The sequence below is a fragment of the Macaca mulatta genome, chromosome 9, assembly GCF_049350105.2.
Source record: "Macaca mulatta isolate MMU2019108-1 chromosome 9, T2T-MMU8v2.0, whole genome shotgun sequence".
NCBI lineage: Eukaryota > Metazoa > Chordata > Mammalia > Primates > Cercopithecidae > Macaca > Macaca mulatta.
The window spans coordinates 100,788,839-100,802,810 of record NC_133414.1 but is presented as its reverse complement, the minus strand read 5'-3'; the positions used below and the strand labels follow the sequence as shown (position 1 = coordinate 100,802,810).

The 13,972-nt window shown below is 35.1% G+C and overlaps 1 protein-coding gene across 2 annotated transcripts in view; it reads right to left on the bottom strand.

The window, feature by feature from the left end:
• The window catches only part of LIPK (lipase family member K), a 40,009-nt gene extending 26,684 nt beyond the window's left edge, over positions 1 to 13,325 (bottom strand). The window contains exons 1-4 of one of the 2 annotated variants that reach the window (XM_077945595.1): positions 13,255 to 13,325; positions 13,078 to 13,134; positions 2,354 to 2,469; positions 98 to 215 (exon numbers count right to left, since the gene is read on the bottom strand). In XM_077945595.1, the coding sequence (XP_077801721.1) occupies positions 98 to 215; positions 2,354 to 2,469; positions 13,078 to 13,093 (250 nt within the window). In that variant the 5' untranslated portion in view covers positions 13,094 to 13,134; positions 13,255 to 13,325. The remainder of the gene's footprint in view (positions 1 to 97; positions 216 to 2,353; positions 2,470 to 13,077; positions 13,135 to 13,254) is intronic. The other variant, XM_001082335.4, reaches the window with a different exon arrangement.
• Positions 13,326 to 13,972: the final 647 nt, after the last annotated feature.

Here is a 13,972-nt window from a genome sequence, read left to right as displayed (position 1 = left end):
AAGGATTTCAGAACAGAAACTGCTTGACTTCTCCCAGGACATCTAAGTACCTCTGCTTTAAGTATTATTTTTCCTTTCATAACAAAATAAATAATACCTGTCCTCCCTGGGCATCCTCTTCCATGTGGAATCCTATAAATTCCAAGGATATAACCATCTTTTGTTGTAACATCATACTCTTCACAAGGATAACCCCAGTAAGAAATAATCTGGCTCTAAAAAGAGGAAAGGAAATATATACCTTCATTTTATAATCTCTTAATTTTTACACATGCATTACAATATAGTACTTTGTTTATTTGTTTGAGATGGGTCTCACTCTGTTCCCCAGGCTGGAGTGCAGTCGTGTGATCTTGGCTTACTGCAGCCTTCGCCTCCTGGGCTCAAGTGATCCTCCCACCTCAGTCTTCCAAGTACCTGGAAGTACAGGCACCTGCCCCAGTGCCCAGCTTAATTTTTTGTATGTTTTTATAGAGACGGGGTTTCACCATGTTGCCCAGGCTGGTCTTGAACTCCTAAGTTCAAGGCATTCATTCCCCTGCCTTGGCCTCCCAAAGTGCTAGGATTATAGGTGTGAGCCTCCATGCCTGGCCACAATGTAGTACTTTAAATTGCACCTACTGCTTATCACTCTATGTGCTGTGACGGCATGTAATATTCCTATGAGTATAATTTAAAAGGGATTTCTAGGAGTTACATAAAGAGGCATAGGTAAGTCTGGGTGGGGTGACCCTACATTCTTGTTTGCTCAGGACACTTTCTGGTTTTGCCTGTTGGCCTGGTATTATTAAAGCACCCTAGTTTGTTTTGATGAAAAATTATATGGTCATCTAATGAGGGAAACCACAGGGAATTGTGGAGTACCCTGTGGCTAATAACAAGTGAACTATTACTAAACAGACTTAAAAGAAGAGGGAGGAAGCAGTTACCAGAAGCCAAAAGGAGAAAGTCAAGCTGAGATAACCAAATTGAGGAAGACAGCTTGTCTAAGTTGACTTCACAGGGAGGAAGCCAGGGCAATAAAAAATCAAACCTTACTGGCCTATTTCTTTCCATCTTCTGCTCACAATGTCCATTGGCTGAATTGAACTGAAAACCAAAAGACAAGGTTGCTTGTTGACCTGTCCTTACAGTTCAGCCTCTTGGCAGAGAGAAAGGTGTTAAAGAACAAAGAGTGAGCTTAGAGGGGTCAGAGAAGATACCCCACCCACAGATATACGAAGAAGAGGAGAACTAGTGATTATTGGTTATCTTCTGCATAGAGGTTTACATTCCTTGTCTCATTAACCTTATAAGAGGCCTTTGATATAGAATTGTACCATTTACAGTTGAGAAAACTGACATTCAGGTAGATTAACAATTTGTCCAAGATTATATACTAGGAAGAGATAAAAATAAGATTAATGCTAAAGTAAGTTTAACTCCAAAGCTTATGCCTTTATCAAAGGATTATGCATTTTCCCAAGTCAGACACAGAGATGCGTGTACAAATTATGGGCTACATAGAGCAGCGGCGAAGAGCCCAGGCTCTGGAGACAGACTGTGACATTGTGAGGATTATATGTAATATGTGCAGAACAATGCCTAACATAAGTGCTTTATAGATGATTGTTCTTATTATCATTATAGAAGGATTAAAAGCTAAAAATCACTTATACTAGAGAGAGAAAAATTATGTGAGTTCAACAGTGTGGTACGAGATCAGGGGTACTTGCTGGATACTTTGGAGAGAGAAACAAGAAGAGACACTAGTGAAAAAAAACTTTGGCAGTTTCATTACTTTTATGATTCTAATACAACTTGGGTATGGTACAGGAAAGCAATTGTGCACCGTTTATATAGGAAAATGGAGTATATTATCAGAATGAATTCTGTAGTAGATATTTGTCATTGGGCCTTTTTTTCTTTGCCTAACACTATTCCATTCCACTTCTGGTATGAATTCCTGAATGTTAAAACACTTTGGTAATAAACAAAAGAAACCAACACTGGCTTGTTAAACCAAAAAAGTGCATTGGGATAGTTCACAAAATCAAAGAAACTTCTCTATGAAAAACCTCAGGGAAAACTCAAAGATACTCTATAGAGATCATCTGTATTAAGTCATGAACCTTCTCTTTAGGAAGCCACCACTGGATGGTAGTTCAAACTAGGAGATGGAATATTACTGCCCCAACTTGGGTCAGATCTTTGAATTCTTAGATTAGTTAGCCATATAAAGAAACAGGAGAGGAAGCACAGATTTAGTCACTGGAGGAATTGTTGAAAACTGAGAAGGCACCCCAGTTGTATTTCAAATGCTGAAATATGAATAATTCCTCATTTTAGCATTTTTTCTTAATAAATGACTTACAATATTCATATTAGCTTCAGGGTTTGCGTTGTTTCCTTTCTTATCATAACCATACATAGATCCAAGAGGAAGCATCCAGCATGCTGCTACTAAAAGCTGCCACATTTGGGATCTGCCTGGGAAAGGAAATTTAATATATTTGTCATCAAGATAAATTCTATGAAGTGAAATTTGGTGTAATCTTTTTATAACACTGCTGTGAGAGAGAGCAGAAACATACTTCTAGGCTGTGCTTTAACCAGTAGAATACTGAATTATACAACATTCATTCCATGAAAAATCTAAAATGACTTTTTAGTAAGAAAAGAAAAGATGGAAGGAAAGAAGAAAAGAGGGAATGAATGGAAAGGAACAGAGAAAACAATCAATCAAGTTTCCAGTAGATAACTGGACAAAAGAGGGAATAGATAATTTGTAGAAAAGAAATGTAATGGCCAATAAATTAATCAAAGCACATTTAGTATCTCTAGTTATTAGATAGATTGGTACTTTTTTCTGATGGTGGAGTTTGTCATTGGCAAAACCTTTATGAAAAAAATTTGTTAACATGTCTTATAAATTTAAAAGTGTTCATAACCTTCACTCAGTAATTTTGTTTTCAGGAATCTATCTAAAAGAAAAATGATGTATATATAAACACTCGGTATAAAATTATTTCTTATTGTATATATTAAGACAGTAAAATTTCCCAAAGTAAGAGACTGGTGACCTAAATTATGGGTGAGAAAAATGGAATTATTCAGTCATTAATATTATGCTTATGTGTGATATGTGAAAATTCCTGCTACATAATACATATGGAAAAACAGAATTCAAATTGTGCATATATTTTGAGTTCAATGATGACACGAACCATAATAGAAAAAAAAGCCTAAACATCAAATTTTAATTATAGTTAGATGATTATTTTCTCATTTTTAAAGTGTTTTTCACACTTTCTAAATTTTCTATATCCAGTATTACCTTATCATAAGACAGATATTATTATTTAAACTTTTTTAAAAATTGTGAACATTGTAGAGAGAAAAAGATTATGAGTATTTCTTATTTGTCTTTGAAACTACTTAAGTTTAAAGCAAAAAACAACTTTGCAAAAACAACCAAGGGGAACATTATTCAGGAGGACTTCTTTTTACAGTGACTTGTAAAATACAGATCTTCAAATTATTTTAGAAAATACACCCTCCCTGCTAATCTGTTTTGTTACTGTATAGTAATATAATATATTGACATCTAAATTAATACAGATTAATATAGTTTAATTCTGGTGCAACTCTATGGCAGCAATAATAATATCACCTTCAGAAGCAATAATTATTGCTATTACAACTATGTATTGAGCACCTATACTGTACCAAATAATGTGCCAGACATACATTATTTCATTTTATTCTCAAAATAATTCTAAAAGATAGGAAATATTGGACTGGGCATGGTGGCTCATGCCTGTAATCCCAGCACTTTGGAAGGCTAAGGCGGGCTGATCACTTCAGTCCAGGAGTATGAGACCAGCCTGGGCAATATGGAAAACCCTATTTCTAAAAAAAATACAAAAAATTAGCCAGGCATGGTGACATGCACCTGTAGTCCCAGCTACTCATGGGGCTGAGGTAGGAGGATCACCTGGGCCCAGGAGGTTGAGGCTCCAGTGAGCTGTGATAGCACCACCACTGCATGCCAGCCTGGGCGACAGAGTGAAACCCTGTCAGAAAGAAAGGAAGAGAGAAAGAGAGAGAAAGAGAAAGAGAGAAAGAAAAGAAAAGAAAAAAAGAAAGAAGAAAAGAGAGAGATTGAGAAAGAAAGAGAGAAAGAGAGAGAGAAAGAGAAAAAAAGAAAGGAAGGAAGGAAGAAAGGAAAGAAAGAAAGAAAGAAAGAAAGAAAGAAAGAAAGAAAGAAAGAAAAAAGAAAAGAAAGAAAAGGATGGGAAATATTGTCCTCATTTTATTTAAAATAAAACTGGGTCTTACAGAAGTCAAGTAATTTGCCCAGCATCAAACAGATGGTCATGGAGGCAGAATCTGAACTCAGGGTGCCTGACTCTTGGAAATGCACACGAAGACTGTCTTTTAACCATTCAGTCCATTCAGGCTGGTTTTATGGGGGCCCTCTGGCTTCTGTGTGTCTAATTAGTGTTTATCTAAGTATGGCCCATAGACCACAGGCATCATAATCATCATGAAAAACACTGAAGACTCTTAGACCTCACACTGAAAACTCTTAGACCTCACCACTGCCCAGCTGAAGAAGAATCTATTGTGGGGTGCCCAGGAATCTGCATTTTAAACCATCATTACGAGTGGTTCATACACATTCTAAAGTTTAAAAAAACAGCCAGACTGGTTGGATTCTTTCAAAAGAGAAACTTTCTCATTTTCATTTCTGTTTCTCTGAGACCTAGCATGGAGGTTTTTATAAATGCCAATAAAATGGATAGATGAAGGAGTAAATGAATACGTTATTTAATTTTTTTTTTTTTTTTTTTTTTTTTTTTTTTACCCCTGAAACTGAGTTTCGCTCTTGTTGCCCAGACTGGAGTATAATGGCGCGACCTTGACTCACTGCAACATTCGCCTCCTGGGTTCAAGGGATTCTCCTGCCCCAGTGTCCGGAATAGCTGGGGTTACAGGCGCGAGCCGCCACACCTAATTTTTTGTATTTTTGGTAGAGACGGGGTTTCACCATTTTGGTCAGACTGGTCTTGCACTCCTTACTCCTGGTGTTCCACCTGCCTCGGCTTCCCAAAGCACTGGGATTACAGGAGTGGGCCACCGCCCCTGGCCATGTTATTTAATCTTAATGACTATGCCAAATTGACTCACTATTTTATATTACATATTGCTTCACTGGTTTGATTTTATTCCACTTCATCATTCCTCACCGAGAGTAAGCTTTGAATGTTGATCAGGTCCTTACCTTGGGATTATATTTTATGGCAAAGTAGTAGCGAAATGTGTAAAATTTGGTCTTCTCTCTCAAGGCTTTGACAGTTTACATGCTCTCATTTTTGCTGAGTGGTTGGCATTTTGAGGCCTCTGAATCACAATCACCGGTAAATAAACCTGGGGCCCTTGTGCTGGAGCAGATCCAGCTCTCTTCCAAAATGGCTAAACCTGTGGGTGTTCTAATGTTGCAGGGGAAGAGGGCTGTGAGCTAGCACAATGTGCTCCTTATAGAAAGAGCTGGGATCCAGCCCCAAGGGATGGCACAAGGATATACTAGCCATGACAGATTGCCTTTTGTAACCATGACATACAGCCCATCAGCTGCCTTTGTTTCACTCCCCTGTGTTATATGGATCTGGATATAGAAGGATGACACACCCCAGCAAGAGGAGTCTCTACGTGTTCCATTTAGGAAGGAGTGTCAAGTCCAATCTAAACAGCCTGTCTTCCAGCACCTCTTATGAGGGGTGTTCTTACCTGCTTTGCCTATCCAAGCCTTATAGTAGTAACTATAATTGTTGGGTAAGGGTGCTTGATTCAGGAACCTCTCTTAATAATACTCTGAGTTTTTAAATTTATTTGACCTGTTTCTGTGACAGCTCCCTGATGAGTATTGCCTTCTCATGTGTCCCACATCAACATTCTGCTGGTTCATATATCCTTATATTCTATATAATATCATATATCCTTATATCCTGGTTCACATATCCTTATATGCATTAGCATACTAGACTAAGAAATATAAAGATATTAGACTAAGAAATATAAGGATATTAGACTAAGAAATATAAGGATATTAGACTAAGGATATGCTAATGCATATAAGGATTTTAGAGTAAGAAAAAAGCAGACATGATAAATTCCAGGGGATTCTCAGTTTGTAAAGATGAGACCCTTGGTTGCAAGTACTCAGATTAAATCACAATAGATTATATTTATTGTATATTTTATTATAAATGTAATCTATAATAGATTATATTGATTTATCACTCTAAATCCACTTTTCACATTGCTGTCTTACAAAACATGACTCCCATAAAATGCTATTTGTATAAAGAGGCCATGGGTAAATATATGTTAAACTCTATATGTGTGTGTACATATTATGTATATGACTTCCTTGGAGACTCATAGACTCTGTGTGTATGTGTGTGTGTGCGCGTGCATAAAACTTGCTTGGATATTCAGACTACACACACACATACAGGCACATGTATGCGGATAGACTTATATAAATGCTATAAACATCACTTATTTGGAGAGCCTTAGTTTATAATTAAGGTTTGCTATAGTCCTGCAATCAAGACTCTATTTAACTTTATTTAACCTACTTTTCTGCAGTCTTTTTTAAAACTTTTATTTTGGATTCAGGGATAGATGTGAAGGTTTGTTATATACATAAACTTGTGTCATGGAGGTTTTTGCACAGATTATTTCATCACCCAGGTACAAAGCCTAGTACCAAATAGTTATTTTTTCTGATCCTCTTCCTCCTCCCACCCTCCACCCTCAAGTAGGCCCCAAGGTCTGTTGTTCCTCTCTTTGTGTCCATGAGTTATTAAATGCTGGTTTAATATTTCTTTCTTTATTTACTATACCAAAAAAATCTATATAATGAAGGAAAGGCTAAAATAAGTGGGCAAAAATTGGAAATTTCTCCTTCAAAAGTTTCTTCAGGCAGATGCTCTACATGACTGTGGAGACAGCTGCTAGTTTTACTCAAATTTGGTTGGAATTTGGTTGGGAAAAGGTACATTACCTGCAAGACCCTCTTCCCATGCTCAAAAATCTCACTTCTCCAATAGTTGCTTTTTGTCTGCTCCCTGCCCCCAACCCCTCTAGCTACTGCAGTCAGTAGGAAATATGAGACTTTCAAGAGAATGTTGCCTTGACGTATGTTTGATTTTATATTGGGTTCATATATTGTACATCAAATGCATGTTGATTATATGTAGGCAGTTCTCATAAGTAATGCATTTTGCACTGACAAATACCTTGATGGTGAAATCAAGTATAGCAATTTCTCAACAAAAGAATATCAGAAGTAATAGAGACCTTAATTCCATTTTTCTTATTGCCCCGTAATAGGAACTATCAGGCTCATCAAGCAAACACTTAACAACAACTTATGGCAATGGTTGGAGAGCATTCTTAACCAGTCCCCACCCTAATTCTTCACTATATTCATAAATGGAGGTGAGAATTGGCCAGAGTGTTCAGGTACAAAGACCCCACAGAAAACTCTAAGCTCTAAGTTTGGAAAACTCTTAAGTTTAGAAAATGCAGAGAGGTCAGTTTCTACAGATGAATTTCAGTTTGATCAATGGTAAAATAAAGCTAATGATGAATCCCTGAAAGCTTTGTGGAGAATTCTGAGTTAAAATTCTAACTCTGTCCTTCAGAAGATATGGCAGCCATGAGATTGCAGCTATCAGAGCTTCAACTGTGGGGAGCAAAACTGGCTATGAGCCACAGCTCCTGTGTCTCAACTCCATCACTAGCTTCCCAATGAAGCCACACATTGTAGACATTTCCTAACTATTGGCTATCACTGTTTTATTATTAGTTGTGTGATTGCTAGGCAATTAAACGTCTCCGAAACTTAATTTTCTTATCTGTATAGTGATATAACAACACTTACATGTATAACAACACCTACATGTAGGGTTGGCTTAAGATGATAAAGATATGATAAATAAGATGATAAATAATGTCTATAAAACATCTAACAATGCTTGACTCTTAGTAAATGGTAGCTATTGTTATCACATGTCTTCTATTTCTGTGATTATTTCAGTTGTATGTGTTGGTTCTCCAACTAGTTCATAAGCTTCTTATGGGCAAGAACCACATTTTATACTTTATGTTATAAATACAAATGCTTCATATTTATAACTTTTTAAATCTTTTGTGTCTGTAGTTTTGTTTATACTGAATATGGCACAATTATTTCAATTGACTTATGAAAAATAACAACATATTTTGTACCAACACTTCTCAAATAGAATAAGAGCAGTCAAGAATTTCTGTTTACTTGTTAATTCTACTAATAATTTTCATTCTTGACTGTATAGAGTACTTTGCCTATTTAATCTATAATTTATATACCATGGACTGAGCATCTATATGCTTAATCATTATTTTTCCACCACTAGCAAATGTAAATGTCAGTTTAGAATTTGAACAATATCTGTTTTATTCAATTTCTTTTCACTGAGTCTTACTCCCCTTATGAAAATATTTTCAAAGTATTAATAGAGGTTAGAAAGTTTGGGAACAGTGTAACTTATTGGAAGATTACAAGAGAGGAACAATTTTGTCTTAACAAATTTGAGTGACAAAGTAAAAAATAGGATAGGGCCCAGAAAAGTGAAAATAGAAAATATCTTGTATATGTAGGTTACCTGGTAAACAAATAAAAGACACAAAACAAAGCTGATGTCAACATGCACAATAAAATGTAAGCAAAATGTGTGACATCCTCACAGCCCAAGGAAGATGTGACAAATGGGATTAAAATTTACATACATATATAATTTTCTAAAGTGTATATATATATAAAATTTTCATCCTATATAATATTTGGCTTCCCTCTATATATACACACATATATACATCTATATATATATAATTTTCTAAATAATATGTATGTATATGTATAGAAGGAAACCAAGAATAATATTAGTGAAAGACATGTAACCATATCTTGCCTGTCATCAGTTATGGCATACATTTTTTATTTCATCTTTTCTTGATTAATGAGCTTAGAAAGATATGGAAAAGAAATATGGGAATGGAGAATGTATGGGAGGAAGAAAATGATTATATAATAGATCATTATTTGGACAAAAGAATAAAAGGTCCATGTTTACAATGAATCAATATTATGATCTTAAGCAGGGTAAACAAAAAACTGCAAGAGCCAAATTCAGTTTTTTGAAACTGAAGGATCTTTTTCTTCAGGAGAGGGATCTTTCTGTATAAGATTGCTTTAATTCTTGTTATTTGTAATACAAATTAAAAACATGTTTTCAATTACAAGAGGATTTTAAAATAAACTATGATGTATGTATTTAATCTTGTAGATAAATCCATTAAATTATTTTTAAAGACTATATAATAACATGAAAACATACTCATAACATGATTTTAAATTGAGGAAAAACTTGTTGGGCAAAAGAATTGTATACACCAATAGTCTATAAAGTATACAATAATTTTCAAGAAATACACAGGCACATATGTAGTTTTAAAAGAATGAAATTCTAGACCTTTGACTCTCATCTATACTCTTTTGTAATACTAATTTGGCCTGAGAATTTCTGGTTTGAAGCAGATTCTCCTTTTCTAACTTTGCAAAGGAAAAGCCCAACCCTCTCCTTTCCTGAATCTTACAATGTGAAGTGTTCCAGACTGAGACTCCCTAACAAGGGAATAATTGACAATATTGACATTAGTATTGGGAAAGGAACGACTTTAATAAAATAGCAATCCCTTTCCAAGGGCATTTAACCTCTGCAAGTCAGTTTCCAATAGTTTGCTTTGAAAAAAAAGGTAGAAAAAGGATGCGCTTGAGTGGTTAGTAGATAGATCATAAAAAATAATTTTTGTGTCTTGGCTGGAAACCATAATTCTCAGCAGACTAACACAGGAACCAAAATCCAAACACTGCATGTTCTCAGTCATAGGTGAGAGTTGAACAATGAGAACACAGGGAGGGGAACATCACACACCGGGGCCTGTCGGGGGCTGGGGGACAAGGAGAGGGATAGCATTAGGAGAAATATCTAATGTAGATTACGGGTTGATGGGTGCAGCAAACCACCATGGCACATGTATACCTATGTGACAAACCTGCACGTTCTGCATATGTGTCCCAGAACTTAAAGTACAATAAAAAAAAAATAATTTTTGTTGATGCATCACTATGTGATTTGTGACACAGAGCTTCACAAAGAGCTCAAAAAATTGTGGCATTATGTAAACATGGTTTCTCAGCACTACTCACATCTATTCAAAAAATGAAAAAATTGATGATGAATTTTGTTTCATTCTGTCAATAAATAATAATCATCAATGGATGCAGAAATTGAAAGGAAAAGATATATTTATGTCATTAAGAAAAGCATTGCCAATCCAGTTTTACTCCCAATGCTTAATCATTTTTCATTAAGCTTTTAATGTGTTATGATCCTTTGGACAATTATATACAAATAAAAATTAAAACAACACATCATTAAAAACTTTTAAAAAAATGCAACCTTATGATCACAGGAAATGAAAACAATTTAAGTTTTAATGTATATGGGCCTTTTAGTTGCAGAGAATAATCTACTGATCAATAAAAGAAATAATAACACAAATATGTTATATTAAAATATATTTGTAAGAATATGTAAAACATCTGTAGAAATGACTGGAATGAGAATATGAATAGAAGGAGAAAAACAAAATATGTAAAACTTCAAATTCATTAAATAAGGGAATTTTTAAACGGATGATATTAGGCATCAAATCATTATTCTATTGGATGTGTTTTGAAAATTGTGTAACAATTTAATTTTAAACTATTAATATTTACAATGTGCTATAAAGTGCATCCTTAGCAACAATTTAAAAATATGACAGAAATTTTATATGCCAACCAAAAAATGTGCAGTCACTTACAGAGTTTTGCAAACTTTGGGGCTATAGAAGCAAAAATAATATTTAAGGAACTGTTATATATTTTTAAATTTTTATTGCTTTTAAACTTCTGAAACAAATTAAAAAAAAAAAGGGGTCTTCAAAAGACTAGAAAAATTACCCCAAAATGAAAATACTTACATTTGATCAATGGGAATAAACATTTTCCCTCTTCCACTAATTTGCTTATAGGAAAAATTACCCCAAAATGAAAATACTTACATTTGATCAATGGGAATAAACATTTTCCCTCTTCCACTAATTTGCTTATAGGTTATATATTTTCCTTGATGAATTTATTAGCTTGAATTATCCTTATAATAATAGCAAAGGTTATGACATTTATAAATAATTAGGTATAAATTTAAACTCAATGACCTCTAAGTAAATGTCCTAGATGTATTCTTAGGGGCAAAGTTCAGAAGTTTTAGTACTTACATCTTGTAATAATCATTTCAGCAGTATCCCATAGTTTTTGTTTATTAAAAGATTCTTGGCAGCCATACAAATGACCGGGTTTGCCAGACTGTTGTTTATCAATTAGAATGTTTCGTCATCGGCCACATTTTTCCGTTTTATCTAACATTTTAAATCTAAAAACCCAATGGGTGTTCACAAAGATTTAGGATCTGTCTTGCTCCTACCTCAGCGTCCTTCATAAAGCCCTAATACTTTTAACCTCTTACCAAAACACAGTAACTCACAACTATTAGTGGTCAGGTTTGTCAGAAACTAGATTTAAATTGCTTCCCTGTTTTCCCCCACCCACAGGGTGAAAGACAATGAATCAGGAAGAGTGAGGAGACTATTAACAAGTGAATGAAAGGAAATCTTTACACAACAGGATATCCAGTCCTAAAAATTGCGGATTTGAGAATTAAACACCTAGCACATTTGAATCAGGAAAAAGGACTAGGCAACTTTGATGGAATTTTCAAATAGGTTAAGATGCCAGTAGCTCCGTGCTCTAAGCCTAGAGGCAAGCAGAAAAGAACAAGAGTCTTAGGACGAATGGGAAATAAAATGCCAAGGCAGAAAAAAAATGAATAAGAAACATATTTAAAGAGCATTGTATTTCACATGTCTTCTGTAATATGAAGGACAAAGCACTTGTCCTGCCTGGCACAATAGGCTCTGAACGATTGTTGCTTCAAATTGAAGGTAGCAATTAAATAAAATAAACCACAAAGGAAGAGCAGTGAAGGAAATAATTTTTCCCTCAATGTCCTTACAAAATAAAGGAGAGACAGGATAGGCCAACAAAGGAATATGAAATCAAGTCATATTGGAGTAAAATGGCACTTTAACTTCACATTGTTATTCCAAAATTCAGCTCCATACTCTCATATTTACAGTCTGAAGTGCTAAGTGTGCCAAGGTGCTATATATTTGAGTTGGTTTCTGTTTTCAGACATGAAGAAAGCCTGGTAAAACCTGCTTTCTTATTTCTAGAAAAAGGGTAACTTATTTCTAGAAAAAGGATAACAAACAAAAACTAATAACAGTTTGGCTTTGACACATAGAATTAAAGAATAATGATTTAATCTCTCTATGTCTAGAGGGGATATTAGTCCATCCAATTGACTCCTCTTCATCTTTCTAGCTTCCAATCAGGTCTGCAATTAAGAGGGTGACAGGAGCATGTTACTCTTAAATATCATCTATATTAATGTGAACCACATTTTCACTCCTAACCCAGTAAAGCTATTTATTACAAAGCAGCAGAAAAACAGAATGGTGTGTCTTCCACAAATGATTAAGTTCATAAGCAGTAGTGTCACTCTTGACAGTCACTTTGCTTCATATTCCCCTGCAGATGACTGTGATCATAAAAAAGAATATTCATACTCAAGGCCATTGGAATGAGAACATTAAGAGCTTTCTGAAAAATAATAAATGGCTTTGAAAACATTATCCAAACATTATTTCCCAACCCCCTAGATACAAGACTCAAAAGAGAGGTTCATAAAAAGTATCTATTGCTAGATTTTTCCAGGTGTAGGCTTGTGATACCTCCTCTCACTGAGATTCAAATATGGTGATGCCTGCTTTCTAAATGCTATAGCTTTCTGAAAGGGAAAACTTGTCATAACATGCCTAGAAGACTCTCCATCTGAAGTTGTCACATTATACTCTTGCTGTGTCTTGCTTAACCTGATAGAATCAAAATCCAATATTCATCATCAACATGTAAAGTTCTGTCCCTCTGAAGGTTTCCCGTGTCTCACTAATATACTATGATCCAGGCTCTGCAAATAGATGAAAAGCCATTACCTGATCCAAGTCTTTGGAGGTCTGTCTTCAAGTCCTGGAGCTTCAGGTGCATTCCAGATTCTTCCAGAGGCAACTGTCAGTGGAACATGCTGTGTTCTAAACAGCTCAGAAGATGTCGCAACTAGAAATTTCTCAACTGGAAGCAGATTAATCATGGTTTCAAATATGGCAGATGCTACTAAGTTAACCTTGTCAGGTGAGTTCTTAGCCAGTGATGAAAAAGAGTGTGATTGAGACTAAAATTCTTACTCCTGCCAAGGCAATCCTCGTGTTCTATGCCTCAAGGGTCAGATGAATTGGAAGATTCTCAGCCGAATCTGAGACTCTCTACTTAGAAAATAATAGACTCTCTACTTAGACTCTCTACTTAGAAAATAATTTCCACCAAGGGTGGATGAAGTGACCCCAGTCATATGAGCATCTCTATAAAATGCCACATCCTCTTGCCTCATCCAGCTGCAACACTTCTAATGCTACCACATTCCCAATGATTGCTTTGGCTTTTCTAAATTTCTTTTACCTTGGTATGTAAATTGGGCATTAGAATTGGCAGGAAATAGTATATCCAATTCTTTCAAGATCTCTAGCTAGCTAAAGGCAAATAAACACAAACAAAACAGGCTTTTATTTTTTTTTCTACTCTCAAACCAATCTCTTTCTTGCCATGTAAGCAGTCTTGTGTCTGCACTCCATGAAAGTTTGAAATCAGATAATCTAG